The sequence below is a fragment of the Canis lupus genome, chromosome 9, assembly GCF_011100685.1.
Source record: "Canis lupus familiaris isolate Mischka breed German Shepherd chromosome 9, alternate assembly UU_Cfam_GSD_1.0, whole genome shotgun sequence".
Lineage (NCBI taxonomy): Eukaryota > Metazoa > Chordata > Mammalia > Carnivora > Canidae > Canis > Canis lupus.
Genome location: NC_049230.1, coordinates 53375564 through 53390283, shown reverse-complemented (window position 1 = coordinate 53390283; position 14720 = coordinate 53375564). Strand labels below are relative to the sequence as shown.

General features: G+C 54.3%; 1 protein-coding gene across 1 annotated transcript; it reads left to right on the top strand.

The window, feature by feature from the left end:
• Window positions 1-354: 354 nt before the first annotated feature.
• On the top strand, window positions 355-14670 carry PRDM12 (PR/SET domain 12). The gene is made up of 5 exons (XM_038549023.1): window positions 355-577; window positions 2354-2544; window positions 4007-4162; window positions 12847-12958; window positions 14258-14670. Exons 1-5 carry the CDS (start codon window positions 355-357, stop codon window positions 14668-14670), a joined length of 1095 nt encoding a protein of 364 aa, XP_038404951.1.
• The last annotated feature ends 50 nt before the right edge of the window (window positions 14671-14720 follow it).

Sequence of the window (14720 nt, the reverse complement as noted above, 5' to 3'; positions counted from 1 at the left end):
GCCTCCGCCTCACCCCACCCCACCCCACCCCCACCCCCACCCCGGCTCTCCAGCCCTCCGCGCCGTCAGCCGCCTCTGCCGATTTCTCCATCTCTCGCTCCCTCTCCGCCTCGCTCCCCCTCGTTCACTTTCCTCCCAGCCCGCCTCGCCTCCCGCTCCCTCCTGCGTCCTCCCCCTCCTGCTCCTCCTCCTCCTCCTCCTCCCCGCCGTCGTCCCCGTCCTCCCCCTGCTCCTCGTCCTTCTCCTCCAGCGCAGCCCTCTTCTCTCGCGCCTCCGCTGCCCTCTCGCCCGCCCGCCACCTCCCCGCGTCGGCCCGGCCGTCCGTCCCCGGCGCCGGCGAGCCCCGGACCGCCCATGATGGGCTCCGTGCTCCCGGCTGAGGCCCTGGTGCTCAAGACCGGGCTGAAGGCGCCGGGGCTGGCGCTGGCCGAGGTCATCACCTCCGACATCCTGCACAGCTTCCTGTACGGCCGCTGGCGCAACGTGCTGGGCGAGCAGCTGTTCGAAGACAAGAGCCACCACGCCAGCCCCAAGACAGCCTTCACCGCCGAGGTCCTGGCGCAGTCCTTCTCCGGCGGTGAGTCGCGCCGTCGAGGCCGAGGCCGGGGCGCCCCTTCCCCCGCGGCGCCGGGGTCCCAGCCTGGCGACGCCCGGGGGCCGCGGCAGCTCGCGCCAACCAGGGCGGGGCAGACGCGCGGTGGGCCTCAGTTTCCAAGCCCGAGCGGGGGCGGGAAGCGGCTCGGCGCCCGGCGCGGCTGGAGAGGGCATCGCGGCGTCCGGGCAGCCCGGGCCCTGCGCCCCCCGCGCCCCCCTCCTGCCCGCCCCTCACCCCTTTGAGCCGGCGGGTTCCCGGCATTTAAAGCCTTACTAGGCGTGTAATAGCAGTTGACTCAAAAAGAAGGGGTTTAAAATTCATTTAGTTAACTTGGGCTTGACCCGCGAAAGTTCCCACTTAAACCGAGAACTTTAAAAGGCAGGGGGGCTGGGGAGGAGGGCGGAGGGCGGAGGGCGGGCGGGCCGCAGAGAAAGCCGCCGAGGGAGCGAGGGAGAGAAAGAGAGCGAGAAAAGTTTCTTTTCTTTAAGATGTCTCAAGTTCTTATTCCTCATTCATCAACCTGCAAACAATATCTTTCCCCGGCGCTGGCATCTCTGCGCGTCGCCCTCTCTTCCCCCGTGACGATTTCTGTTCCTCTCTTAATTTACCGTGCAGACTAATTCCACTTCCATTCACGCTATGTCAACCATCTAATCCCCCCTTTTTGTAAGGGGAATTCCTCGGCCCCTTTTAAACAAGTCCCCTCCGCATTGAGCTACAATTTACTGCTACAGCATTCTTCCAGGGCTAATGAATTTAGAATTAGCAATTTCTTTCGAATGGAGCCCAATGAATGCTATCACTTTAACAGCGTGACAAATTGCCGGCCGCGCCGCAATGGACACCGTTTAACCCCCCCCTTTCAGCGGGCCGGCTCGCCGCCTATTTTCCCAGGTAGCTTAGAGGGGAACCTTGTAAGACACGGAGGCCGCCCCCACTCGGGCTGCCAGGCCGGCAGGGACCCCCGGGGGGGAGGGGGGGAGGCTGGGGGCCGCCCAGCTCTTTCCCGCCCAGAGAGGCGACTTCAGGGCTGGCCTGGGCCCCAGCGCCACCGTTTCTGGCACCCCAGATCCCGGGCACCCCGGGAGACACAGGTGGCCCCCGGGTCACACCCGCAGCCCGCGTTCCTTTTGAGCTTTCTCCGCCTGAGGTCTCTTCCCAGCGCTGTAGCCGGCTGGCCCGAGGCTCCGCGAGGCCTCCGCACCCCGGAATGGGTAGCCAGAGCTCCGAGTCGCACAAGGGGTCCTTTCGACAGCGCCCTGTGTTCAGTGCAGAGAGGCACCGTGAGCGCCCGGCTTCACGAGGAAGGGCCGTCTCGGCTTGACTATCACCTCCTCATGGGAGCTGGCCTCAGTTTACCCTTTGTAAAAAAACGACAGGCTGTTGTGGGCACAGTAGTTCTTAAATTCTTGCAGGGTGGAGGGCAGGATAGTTGTGGATGCTTTGAGAATTAGTGGAGAGACAAAACAAACACCTTAGAAATGAGCCCCAAAGCACCTCTCGAGAGCTTTGGAGGGTACAGAGTGTCCCCAGGATGCAAACAGAGGAGACTCCTGAGCTGAGCACCAGTCCCTCCACTTCCCCCACTCCTCTGTGCACACACACACACCCCAGTGACTTCTCCCGAGTTATTCCAGGGTGGGCCTGAGGTTGGTCTGGCTGGGCAGCACTGGCCTGGGTCTCCAGCGGGGAAGGGCTGGCTGTCCCCAGTCTCAGACTCTGACCTGGAACCCCACCCCACCCCCGTGGTGGTCACAGAGGTGCAGAAGCTGTCCAGCCTGGTGCTGCCGGCGGAGGTGATCATCGCACAGAGTTCCATCCCAGGCGAGGGCCTCGGCATCTTCTCCAAGACGTGGATCAAAGCGGGCACCGAGATGGGTCCCTTCACTGGCCGAGTCATCGCCCCGGAGCACGTGGACATCTGCAAGAACAACAACCTTATGTGGGAGGTAGGTGAGGACCAGGGAGGAGAGGGGTGCAGCTGGGACTGGCCCCAGACAGTGGCCACTCTGTCCCTGTCGCCACTGCTGGGCGCTTGGGGCGCCTGAGACCCATTGCTCCCCGAGCGGAGATCCTACTGCCCTATGGCTTGAGGTGCCTCCCCAAACCATGCTGCTAAAGCCATTGTTTGAAAATCTTACAGTTTTTCCTCTGGCCAACCCTAGGGACTGCTGTTGGCCCTACTTCACAGAGGAGGGCATTGAGACCCAGGAGGCCCTGTCGCTTGCCTGCTTGCCCCGGGTTGTACGGAAAGCTGGGAAGCCAACCCTGGGAGGGACCTCCCAGCCACCTGGATTCTTTTTCTTTGGAGGAGGCTGCGAGAAAAGCCCCTCTGCACCACCCTAGCCTGGGAGTGAGGGTGGCTAGTATGGAGAATGGAAGGGGCCAGTGCTTCCTAAGAATGGGCTTTTCAACCCAGGCAGAATAATGATGCCTGGAAATGATCCGGGACCAACTGGCTTTGAGTCAGCTATCTGAGTCAGGGGCTCGCATTCCGTCAAATGATTTCAGCCCCGTGAATTATTATTCCCATTTTACAGAAGGAAACTGAAGCTCAGAAAGGCCTCCATCCAGGGCCTTCTGACCCTCCTCTCTGCTGACAGTGCCAGAAGCCACGGTGGACCACCGTTAGGACAAAGCCACTCCCGAAGCACTTCCTCCTCCTGGGGCTCTCACCTTGCAGAGGCCAGGCTGGAGCACCCTCTCCCTAATCTCATTTCCTTCCCATCACAAATCTCCCCTACAGCCCTCACCAGACAGTCCTTGGAGGAGCCCAATGTGACAAATCTTGCCTCTGGTCACAGGAACAGGAGGAAGGGAACAGAGCAAAGGTCCAGACGCCTCTCCTGACCTCACCTCCTCCCTCCCTGGAGGCCTGGGCAGTAGTTATCTTCTCCATTTGTTGCTAGGTTAGGAAGTTGGGGTCCAGTTTGATCTCTGGGTACTCTTAAGCTAAGCTCCCACGGGAGTGCTTAGGACAGACCAGGGTGCCACGGTGAGGCAGCCTTCCCTCTCCAGGCTCCTGTGTCCCCCTTGGGGGTCCTGGTCTGTGCTCTCCGCTGCTCTGCATCTCCAGGGAGTTAGCTGGATGCCACTTTGTTGAGTCACTGATCCCTTACGAACCCTTTTTCTTTCGGTGAAGGGAAGCACATGGCAGCAGGAGTCTGTGGGGCCCTGGAGACGACTCTGTTGGTCACTTCTAGCTGGCTAGCCTCAGGCAAGTCACTGCATTGCTCAGAGCCTCCCTTTTCTCAGCCGGAAAACTGAGATGATGACAGCTGCTCCCCCTTCCTGGGGCTGTTGTGAGAACAGAGTGTGTGCAGATATGCCAGCACGGGCCTGGCCTGGCCACAGGTGGCACATGTGACCCAGCCTGCCTCACTCCCAGGTCCCTAATTTACCTGCATGCAGGTGTTTAATGAGGATGGCACGGTGCGCTACTTCATTGATGCCAGCCAGGAGGACCACCGAAGCTGGATGACCTACATCAAGTGTGCACGAAATGAGCAGGAACAGAATCTGGAGGTTGTCCAGATTGGCACCAGCATCTTCTATAAGGCCATTGAGGTGAGTGTGTGTGCCGTTTTGTATGAAGCCGGGAAGGGATACAGCCAGGAGAAGGCGTGCAGGCAGCCACATCCAGGGACTTCGGGAGATGGAGGAGCATTGATGCTGGCCCCTCTGGCCCTGCCCAGGCCGTAGGACTGGGGCCCTGGCATCATGGTCTCTGGGAGCATGAGCTTCATGGCAGCTTCTGGGCTGTAGATCAGAAAGGACAGAACTTCAGACTTTATGCCATTGCGGATGTCATGAGCACCTCCACAGTGAGGTCCCCAGTGAGGGTCTGCAGCATTTTAGCTGTGTGTTGTCCCTTGTTCTGCATGCATGGGACACTGATGACACATGGATCATGACTCTAGCCTCAGCTATGGCACATCTATCACTCGGTGTGTAAGGCTTCTTCTAGGCTGTGTCTGCATTATCCTTTCTAATCCTTGCATGTTTAATCCACGAGTGAGGATTCTTCAATTATCCACAGTTTGCAGACAAGGATGCTGGGTTCACTTGGTGGCAGAGGCTCTTACCGGGCACTGGGGGGGAGGGGGGGGATGTTAGTACTAATGCCTGTGCTGGGTGGAATTTCTTAGAGGTGAGGGAAAGGGAAAGGTAGCAGCAGATAAATATCACATCCTGTGTTTGTGGGTAGCTAAGCCAGGCCGAGGTCCCTGGAAGGTTCAGCAGGATGGAAAAAGGAGGTGTTCTCCATCGGGAGACCTCAGGCAGAGGCAGAAAAGCTCGTGGTGTATGAGGAGGGGCTGATGGCCCAAAGCAAGCCGAGTGGTGGTAGCCATGGTGGGGCCATGCTGTCGGAACCCTCCCTGGACAGTGTCTCTTGGCAGGAAATTTGCTCAGCATCTGGCCCAGGAGTGGGACAAGCTGCCCTCCTTGCTCATGGCAGATTGGTAGGAAGTGCTGTGGGGGCGGGGGAGGGATGCTCCCCCCCAACCCTTGCCTAGACCTCATGCTTCCACTGCCCTACTGGAAAAAGGCACAATGTCCTCCTGGGTGGGGCTGGGCTTGGTTGAGTTTTGGAGAGGTCCGAACGAGGTCTCCCAGGGCCAGAGAATGATTTCCCTACAGTCCTTTTTTTCTCCCTGGAACTCAGAGCCTCAAGTCCTTCTAAGGCCTGAGGGGTACTGGGGCCTAGCAGCTTCTGGAACTGAGGTCCAGTTATCCCTCAAGAACTAGGGTCCAGGAAATATCCCAGAGATAACGGCAGAATGGTCTTGGCCTGGGGACTGGTGTGGTCAGGGTGTGGGTCCCAGCTGAGAGGTGGACTCTGGGAGGACTGAAAGTGGAGGGTAAAAAAGGTGCCCAGTTTCTGGACTGGCATTCAAATGAAGTGGAACAGAGTGGGGCCGTGTGAAGGTAGTACTGAAGGTGTCCCAAGCCTAGGACAAAGGTGGCTCCTGTGATCATCTGGCTGGGCCACCACCCTGTGGGAACAAGGACTCCCCACAAGACATTCTAGAATCAGCCTCAGGTGTGGCTGAACCTCACTTCCAGCAGAGAGCATCCTCCAGGATCTTCACCTTCTCAGGCTCACACACACATCCTCACATTCGTGCACTGCTTCCTGCCATCCTGATACAGATGAGATGACACATAGTCGTTCCATTCCTCCACTCAAACACATGCACGCACAAGAGACAGTGGGAATGCTTGTAAGATTCAGGCCAAAGGACTCCTGGCTGGGGCCGACTCGGAGGTGTCAGCTCATCTCCCTGCACAGGTCACACGGGCTGATGGCTCAGCAGAGCCAGGAAATAGTAATCAAAATTTCTACAGAGGAAAGAAAGAAAGAAAGAAGGAAGGAAGGAAGGAAGGAAGGAAGGAAGGAAGGAAGGAAGGAAGGAAGGAAGGAAGGAAGGAAGGAAATTTCTACAGAAATCCGAAGTCAGAGAGCAAAGTGGCTGAATACTATCTCCAGGCAATATTCTGAATTTATAAGATTAAAAAAAAAAAGTCATCTATACTTCATCAGGATTTAACTTGATAAAAGGATTTAACTTGGAAAAAGAAATAGCATCATATAGGATACCGTGAGCTAGATACCACTGATTTGCTGCTAATGCTTGCCCAGAGGTAGCAAACCTACGGAGATTGAGGACTGTTTGAGGGACAAGGAAACACAAAATATCACTTCACTGTCATTCTACTTTTAATCATTTTAGTTTTAATCAGCAAAGCTGGGCACCTTTCTCATGGTGGCAGTTTTCTCAAACTATTCTGCGGCAATGTCAGATTCCACTTACTGCACCAGCGGTGTATCTGGGCCGGTATGACAACCCATGGTGCTGCTAGGCAGAGGCCAGGGTTCATGGGCCCTTCTAGGCTTCACCAGAAGAAATTGCTTGTCCCCCAGGCCACTCCCTGAAGTCTCTGGAATACATGGACGGTTTATTCTGTGCATGTGTACGAGTTAGCCAGGGGGATGGGTCTTTGCCGTGATCCATTTTCTTACTCTGTCACTTAGAATTGCCATTTATATTCCATAACTGTAACCCATTACTCGCCAAAAAAAAAAAAAAGGAAGGCACATTTTATCCAATAAGCAGGACACACTGTTGCTGCTCTCAAATTTTCCACAAAGTCAAAATAATAGCTCTCCAAATGGAGATGAGGTTTCAAGGCCAGCCAGTCCGTGGAGAACCCTCAGGTGGGATTGGCATCTGGCTGGATCTACAGATGCTATTCCTGGGGCATTCTCCTCATCGATTCAACCACAGAAGAACTTACTATAATGTGAGATGCCGAAAATGACATTTCTAGGAAGTGCCCAGCATATAGCAAGTGACCATTCAATGTTGAATGAATAAGTCTTTCTGCAGGTGATGGGAGGTGGATCAAAAGGGGAACATATGGACCCCATTCTCAACAAAACCAGCTACCCCAGCAAGCAAGACCTTTGATGCCAAACTTCAGTGCAAGGAAGGGATTTAGGAATAAGTTATGAAAGCTTTGGACTCTAGAACTGGAAAGAAAATTTCCATCTGTCCCCTCTCTATGTTTTGGCAGATTATTGTGCCCTGAAGTGTGGGCTCTTCCTTTCTGCTATTTGCCTTCTCATTTCAAGCACCCAAGTGATTTAGCCTGCTGCCCCAGAATCCCATGTCCGCTTTTCTTGGCACTATTTTTCTTTTGACTTTGCTCATGGGTGGATGCAGTTAGGGCACTCTGATTATTAATAATAAGCATCATTAATAACGCCATCATCCATGGGGCATTTACCACACGCTGGTACCATGCTAAGGTTCTTAGCAAATTTTTAAGAATTGAGTCCTCTCGGCTCTGTGACATACTATCACTATCCCCATTTTAATGATGACAAAACTGAGTAGATACAGGAGGTTGTTGAGCTGTGATCTGAATCCAGGCCTGTCTGACCCCAGAGCAGAGAGCCCTTGGTCACCATGCTGGGAGGCCTCCCTGGCCAATATGTATCTGCTAGAACTCTATTAATTGGTGTGTCAGGACATCTGTGGTACAATGGAAATTGATATTCATCCAGATGCCACTGAGATCCTTCTAGACTAGGGCTTCTGTACCGCCTGGGGGGAAAAGGAGGGTGTCAGAGCCTCCTGGGAGCATGTTCAACAGTGTGACATAAATTTATATTAAGAAAACAAACCAAAATCCGATCAGTTTCCATTTATAAAAATTCAGAAATGGGGCAGGACAAAACGTCTCAGCTGGTAGGGAAGGTCTAGAAGCCCGAGTTGAGGGATCCCTGGGTGGCTCAGTGGTTTAGCACCTGCCTTCGGGCTGGGGCGTGATCCTGGAGTCCCGGGATCGAGTCCCACATCGGGCTCTTTGCGTGGCGCCTGCTTCTCCCTCTGCCTATGTCTCTGCCTCTCTCTCTGTGTCTCTCATGAGTAGATAAATAAAATCTTTAAAAAAAAATTAGAAGCATGAGTTGAGAGATTATGTAATTTGTCAAGGGAAGACTCAGTCCCTGACATTCTCCCAGAACCTTGGGGAGGTGGGCTTTATGGTACGGGATTCAGTTTCTTGGGAGAATTATTTGGTTTATCATGTGTCCTGAGCCAGTCCCCGTTGCCTAGAGAAGTGAATGAAGAGCACTTGTAATTCTGGTTCTCCTAGCCCCAACGGAGAGTCCTGGCAGGGCCATGCCAGAGTGTTGGCTGTAAAGAACCCACAGCATCAACGGACTGAGAGGCCTGGGGCGGGGGACAGTGGCTGTTCTTTGCTCTTAGGCAGTCAGCTGCCAAGCCCCTGGGAACCTGGGATCTCAGGGAAGAGGCTGCTGGTCCTGAGGGTCTCCTGGTCTTGATGTCTGCAGTTATCGCATGAGGGGTACCAGCGAGCAAGCAGAGACCAGGTGTCCAGGTCAGGGGCTGCCACTAGCTTCCCAGAGCTCTGAGAGCCAACAGACACTCCACTTCTGGCCTCCCTGGTGCTGATGGCTTGCTTCTCAGTATCTCTGTCATTCTCAATTCCAGTATATTCTCTTTTTTTTTTTTAAAGATTTTATTTATTTATTCACGAGAAACACAGAGAGAGAGGCAGAGACATAGGCAGAGGGAGAGGCGGGCTCCCTTGAGGAGCCCGATTCAGGATTCCATCCCAGGGCCCTGGGATAATGACCTGAGCTGAAGGCAGATGCTCAACCACTGAGCCACCCAAGCACCCTCCAGTAGATTCTTCTTAATAGATTTTTTTTTAAGTAGGCTTCATGCTCTGCGTGGAACCAACTGGGGCCTAAACTAATCAAGACCTGAGCCAAAATCTAGAGATGGATGCTTAACTGACTGAGCCACCCAGGTGCCCCTAGATTTTCTTTTTTTTAAAAAAATAAATAGGGATCCCTGGTGGCGCAGCGGTTTGGCGCCTGCCTTTGGCCCAGGGCGTGATCCTGGAGACCCGGGATCGAATCCCACATCGGGCTCCCGGTGCATGGAGCCTGCTTCTCCCTCTGCCTGTGTCTCTGCCTCTCTCTCTCTCTCTCTGTAACTATCATAAATAAATAAAAATTAAAAAAAATAAAATAAAAAATAAAAAAATAAATATATAGTATAAAAGTAATAAATGCTCATTATTTTTAAAAAATCAGATATCTCGTGTGGAAAAATAGAAGCCAGTCTATCCATCACGTTGCTCCCTAGGAACCTTAAATCAGTGTTTTTTAGTAATCTTAAAATGACCAACCCTTCTGGGGAAAGATGTACAGAAAACTGGCCACAGTGGTTGGGGGTCCAGGGTAGGGGAGAGAGCCACTTTTCATCCTTTATCCTCTTGATGTATTTACACGTTTTTGTCAATGTGTCTGCATTGTGGTTTTACTTTCTGAAATTAACTAGTAAGATTTATTTTAGTACATTTAAAAAAAGTGTTAGTTAATAAGTGATGCACTTTATATTAAAGTCAATATCGAAGCTCTTATTTAGAAAACAAGATTCCAAACAATCATGTTGAATAATATTAGAATCTGTGCAAGCCCAGAGTTCTTGGCTTCTCCTCATACATTACCACTGTTGTTATTGCATTTATTATATATATATTTTTTTAATTTTTAAAAAGATTTTACTTATTTATTTGAGAGAGACTGAGAGATCATGAGCAGAGTCGCATGCAGAGGGAAGGACAAGCGGATTCTCCTCTGGACACAGAGCCTGACACAGGGCTCCACTCCAGGACCCCAAGATCGTGACCTGAGCCAAAGTCAGTCAGTTAAGCATCTGACTTTGGGTATCAAAGTGGGTTGGAGAGCCACCTAGATGCCCCAAATTTACATTTTTAAAAAGATTTTATTTATTTATTCATGAGAGACACACAGAGAGAGGCAGAGACACCGGCACAGGGAGAAGCAGGCTCCCTGTGGGGATCCTGATATGGGACTCCATCCCAGGACCCAGGGATCAGGACCTGAACCAAAGGCAGATGCTCAACCTCTGAGCCACCCAGGTGCCTCCCAATTAACATTAAAGAACAATTGTCATTGTCAATTAAAACGAGAAGGCTGATGCTAATTTCCATATTTGATTCCTCCCCCTCCCCCAGAGGTGGAGGTGCAACTCAGGTGACATCTGCTGGGGACTTGCTGAACCTCCCCTGCAGGGCTGTGTTCTCCCTGGGGATGCCCAGGGAGGGGCTCGTGTCCTTGGGGCTCTCGGGCCCAGCCTGTACCGTTGCCAGTCTCTGAAGGCAAAGCTGCCAGGCACCCTAGGTTTTAACCAGGCCACACTGCAGGCCCTGTTGGGACAACCTGGGGACTCGATGTCCCAGAGAGCCTGGCCAGCTTCCCGAGACATTGCTGTGCTCAGGGAAAATTAGAACACATGCTCCTCTGTCCGTCCACCCTGCAATGTTTTATATGCAGGGCTCCGCTGAGCCCTGACCCAGTGAGCCCAGAGCAGTGGTGCTATCCCGGTTTTATAAATCCTGAGGCCCAGAGACATAAGGCAACTTGCCCAAGGTCACATGCTCAGCAGGTGGGGAGCCCACATGGACCCTGACATGTGTGACCTCTGTAGCATTGTCTCCTGTTCAGACAGGTCTGATGAGGGGGTGGGAGGGACTGGTTGGTTTTGAAGAACCATGATTCTGAAAAGGGAAGCCAGGGGTCAGGGGTCAGGGATAGTGTCCAAGGTGACTTACAGTCAGTGTCTCAGAGATGAGGGACCTCAGGGATCATGTTCCCCCACCCTCTCAATAGAGGAGACAAGCTTCGAGAGGCCATGTGCTTGCCGAAGGTCACCCAGGCACCAGGTAGCAGAGGGCCCATCTGTACCGTCACGCAGAGAGCAGCTTCCTTCACAATGAATTGATCTTAAATATTTTAGTTGCAATTTCCTCTTCTCTAGGGGACTCACAAAACCTCTGTCTTCTCCATCTGCTTTCTGGCAGCGCCTCCAGCTCTGTCCTGCCACCGGCCTCCAGGACAATGGCTGTGGCTGTGAATGGCCTCGAGGACATTTGCTATGGTGCCAGATTCTAATCTGTCTGCTTTCTTCACCTGATTCTCCTTGGGTTCAGGGATGGTACTGGTTTCTTCCAGAGTCAAACTCTGTACATCCGAGCTGGTCTGGCCCTCTCTGCCTGCCTTCTAGTCACTCAGTGACCCTGAGGGCTTGACCTGATGCTTCATGAGCCATGGGCGCAGGGACATGGTGACCTCAGACAGTCTTCGGAGGATGGCTGTGGCTAGGCCCCCTCATACTTTCCTTCCTCTGCTCCTCCTCTCCCAACTCTCTCCTTTCAGGGTGAGCAGAGCTGCCTGTGATGGCCTGAGGGTCTTCCTGGCTCTGGCCAGAGGAAGGAAGCTGTGGTACAGACGGACCCTGCATGTGGCAGAGGTCCGAAGGCCAGAGGCAGGTGGAAGGGGCGGGGCCTTCTCTGTAACCAGGGAGCCCGAGTGAGAGGGACCTACTGTGTGATTTCAGATACCGTGATGGTATCCATCTCATTTTGGCACTTCAACTCCTTTGAGGTGGTTGAGGATTCATTAGGAAAACAAACCAGTTGCTGCCTGGGCGTGTCCAGCTTTCTTGGGGAAGATCACAGAGTGACCCCCAGGATAGGTGCCAAAGTCAGCTGTATAGGGTGCAGGCTTGGGAGGGTGAGGGCTGTCCCCTCTTTCAAGTGTCTTTTTTTTTTTTTTAAGGTTTTATTTTTAAGGAATCTCTACACCCAACATGGGGCTTGAACTCACAACCCTCAGTTCAAAAGTCGCATGTTCCACCGACTGAGCCAGCCAGGCAGGTGCCCTATCTCTCTCGCTTCTCTTAGCTGGTTGGGGCCTAACGGTTCCCCTCTTGGGAGGGCTAACAGGCTTTCACCAAAGGCCTGGTGGGCCCCTTGGGACATCCTGCAGTGTGGGTCACCTCAGGATCAGGCCATCCACAGCCTCCCTGGTCTGTCATTGCGAACATCTTCCTCCCAATGGCCTTCACCATTTCCCTGGTGCAGGTCCTCCCCTGGGACGAGCAGAAAACCATCACCATTTGTGGAGTTTTCCCTTGTAGAGATGGATTTTGTTTAAGGCTGTGTGCCCCCAGTATTTCCTGAGGTGGAGGTGTTCCTCCTCCCGAATGCTTCTTTTTTTTTCGCATCTGACGTGTGCATGGAGTCACGCAGAGCCTGTGATAGGGAAGGAAGTACATGTGACGTGGTGCTGCCTTGTGGGCGTTTTGGAGGAGAGACTTTCCAGCACATTATCAGACAGGATGTAACCAAGTACCATAGGGTGCCCCACAGCCCCTGCTCCTTGGGAACATCTGGCTCAGCCCTGCACACCAGAGGGCTGGCTGACTCTGGTTCCTCTCAGTAAGAAATGAAAAGTTTTCTAGGTTTCCTGCTTCCATGGCGTTGACTTGCTGCAAGGCTTCCATTCTGTTGCTGTCAGTTTGGGGATTCTTACATGGCTGGGCAGCAGCTCCATTCCCAGCAGCAGAGCTGGGACAGATATAGTGAGAAGGCCTGGTCTGGGAGGGGGACGCAGGTGGGCAGAGCATCCTAGGGCTTTTTGGGTTTATGCAGCTTGCTAGGGCAGGTTAGTGTGGCTTCCTCAGGGCTGAGACTGGATGCACATCTCCATGGCAGGTGCAGGACAGCTGCCTCCTGGCTGCAGGAGGATGTGCAGAGACCCTGACTCTCACACGGCCACCACTACTACCACCCCTGCCCGGGACTGCTGTCTCCCTGACCTCACCTTGCTTTCTTCCCTGTAGATGATTCCTCCTGACCAGGAGCTGCTGGTGTGGTATGGGAACTCACACAACACCTTCCTGGGGATCCCTGGTGTGCCTGGGCTGGAGGAGGAGCAGAAAAAGAACAAGCATGGTAGGTAGTCTCCATGAGGCCATAATGACAGGGGACCCCTGGAACTCAGAATGAGTGTATGCATGTGTTTGCGGCAAGGAGGCTCCTGGTCTCCAGGGACCCTGGTTCAATCTTCAGCAGTATGGAGACCATGAGACTACCTGCTCAAGCAGGCCAGTGCCCCCAGAGTCACCACCATAATCTGGACACCAATGGCTGTGGGTTTTCCGGACAAAATAAATTGTCTGAGGGCAGGCTGGGGTGGGGGGCACCAGAGAGGCAGAGGGTGAGGTAGAAGGGGCAAGAGGCCAAGCAGTGGGAGCCTGGATTGAGTTCCAGTTCTGCTGTACAATGTTGGGAATGGCTCTGGGTTTCAGTTTCTCCATCTGTAAAGGCAAGATGTTGGGCGAGATGATCTTTAAACCCCCTTCCAGCCTTGATAGTGTGCATTTCCCTCTGTCCCTGGTATAGATGCTTGGTATAAACCTGTTGAATGAAGGTGGGGCAGAGTGTGCCTGTGTGTGTATGTTGTGGGGGACACCAGTCAACAAACACGATCGGCATCATTTGCTCAAGACCTAGTTCATGCCGAGTATTGAGCTAAACCTTTCACAGGTATCATCCCTTTTGGGTCCTCATAAAACCCTTGAACTAATACAGCCCTTGCTCTGCAGCTAATGTTTTACAAACAGTAATTTCTCTGAGGCTCACAGCAGGCTTATGGGGGTAATACTCTTACCTCCATCTCAGCAATGAGGAAGGTGAGGCGCAGTGCCCTGTACATAGTAGGCATTCAGTAAATATTTGTGGGATGAAAAAATGAAAGGGTGGTGGGTTTGTTTTTTTTTTTTTTTGAGGTGGGGGGAGCCTTTTATGGAAGGCTACCATTTACAGAAGGCTACTTTGAGTCAGGTACTTCCCGTAAACAGGCTAAGGGAGGTAAAGTGCAGCTTTGTGTGATCATCTCGTGGAGTCGTGCATAGATAGCTCCGTGAGGTCGTGGCAGGTCCCCGATTTACAGATGAGGACGTTGAGGCTTGGAGGTGAAGTCACGGAGTCCCTGAGGCCTCACATCAAGGTGTGGAGGCCAGCTCCTATCTGACCCCAAGCCGGGCTCCCCGCGCCCCTCTCGCCCTCTGGCCGCGCAGAGCTTCACCCCACCCGCGTGGACCCGAGGCGGGGTGCGCGGCGGGGCCCGGGGAGGAGCGCGGGGAGGGGCGGGGGGGGCGTGGGGGCGGGGCCGCGGCGGCGCGGGTCGTAACGAGGCTGCTCTCTCTCCCCCCTCCCCGCCTGCCTCCCGGGCCCCGCCCGCGCGGCCAGAGGACTTTCACCCGGCGGACTCGGCGGCGGGCACCGCGGGCCGCATGCGCTGCGTCATCTGCCACCGCGGCTTCAACTCGCGCAGCAACCTGCGCTCGCACATGCGCATCCACACGCTGGACAAGCCCTTCGTGTGCCGCTTCTGCAACCGCCGCTTCAGCCAGTCGTCCACGCTGCGCAACCACGTGCGCCTGCACACGGGCGAGCGCCCCTACAAGTGCCAGGTGTGCCAGAGCGCCTACTCGCAGCTGGCCGGCCTGCGCGCCCACCAGAAGAGCGCGCGCCACCGGCCGCCCAGCGCCGCGCTGCAGGCGCACTCGCCCGCGCTGCCCGCGCCGCACGCGCACGCGCCCGCGCTCGCCGCCGCCGCCGCCGCCGCCGCGGCGCACCACCTGCCGGCCATGGTGCTGTGAGCGCCCCGCGCACGCGCACGCGCACGCGCCTCGCCCCGCCCCGCCCCTCC

Excerpts from the sequence above, each read along its gene's own strand:
- PRDM12 (XM_038549023.1), top strand. The coding sequence starts at position 355 with ATGATGGGCTCCGTGCTCCCGGCTGAGGCCCTGGTGCTCAAGACCGGG. Across the intron at positions 578-2,353 it reads GGCGCAGTCCTTCTCCGGCG|AGGTGCAGAAGCTGTCCAGC; the intron begins GTGAGTCGCGCC and ends TGGTGGTCACAG. Across the intron at positions 4,163-12,846 it reads TCTTCTATAAGGCCATTGAG|ATGATTCCTCCTGACCAGGA; the intron begins GTGAGTGTGTGT and ends TCTTCCCTGTAG.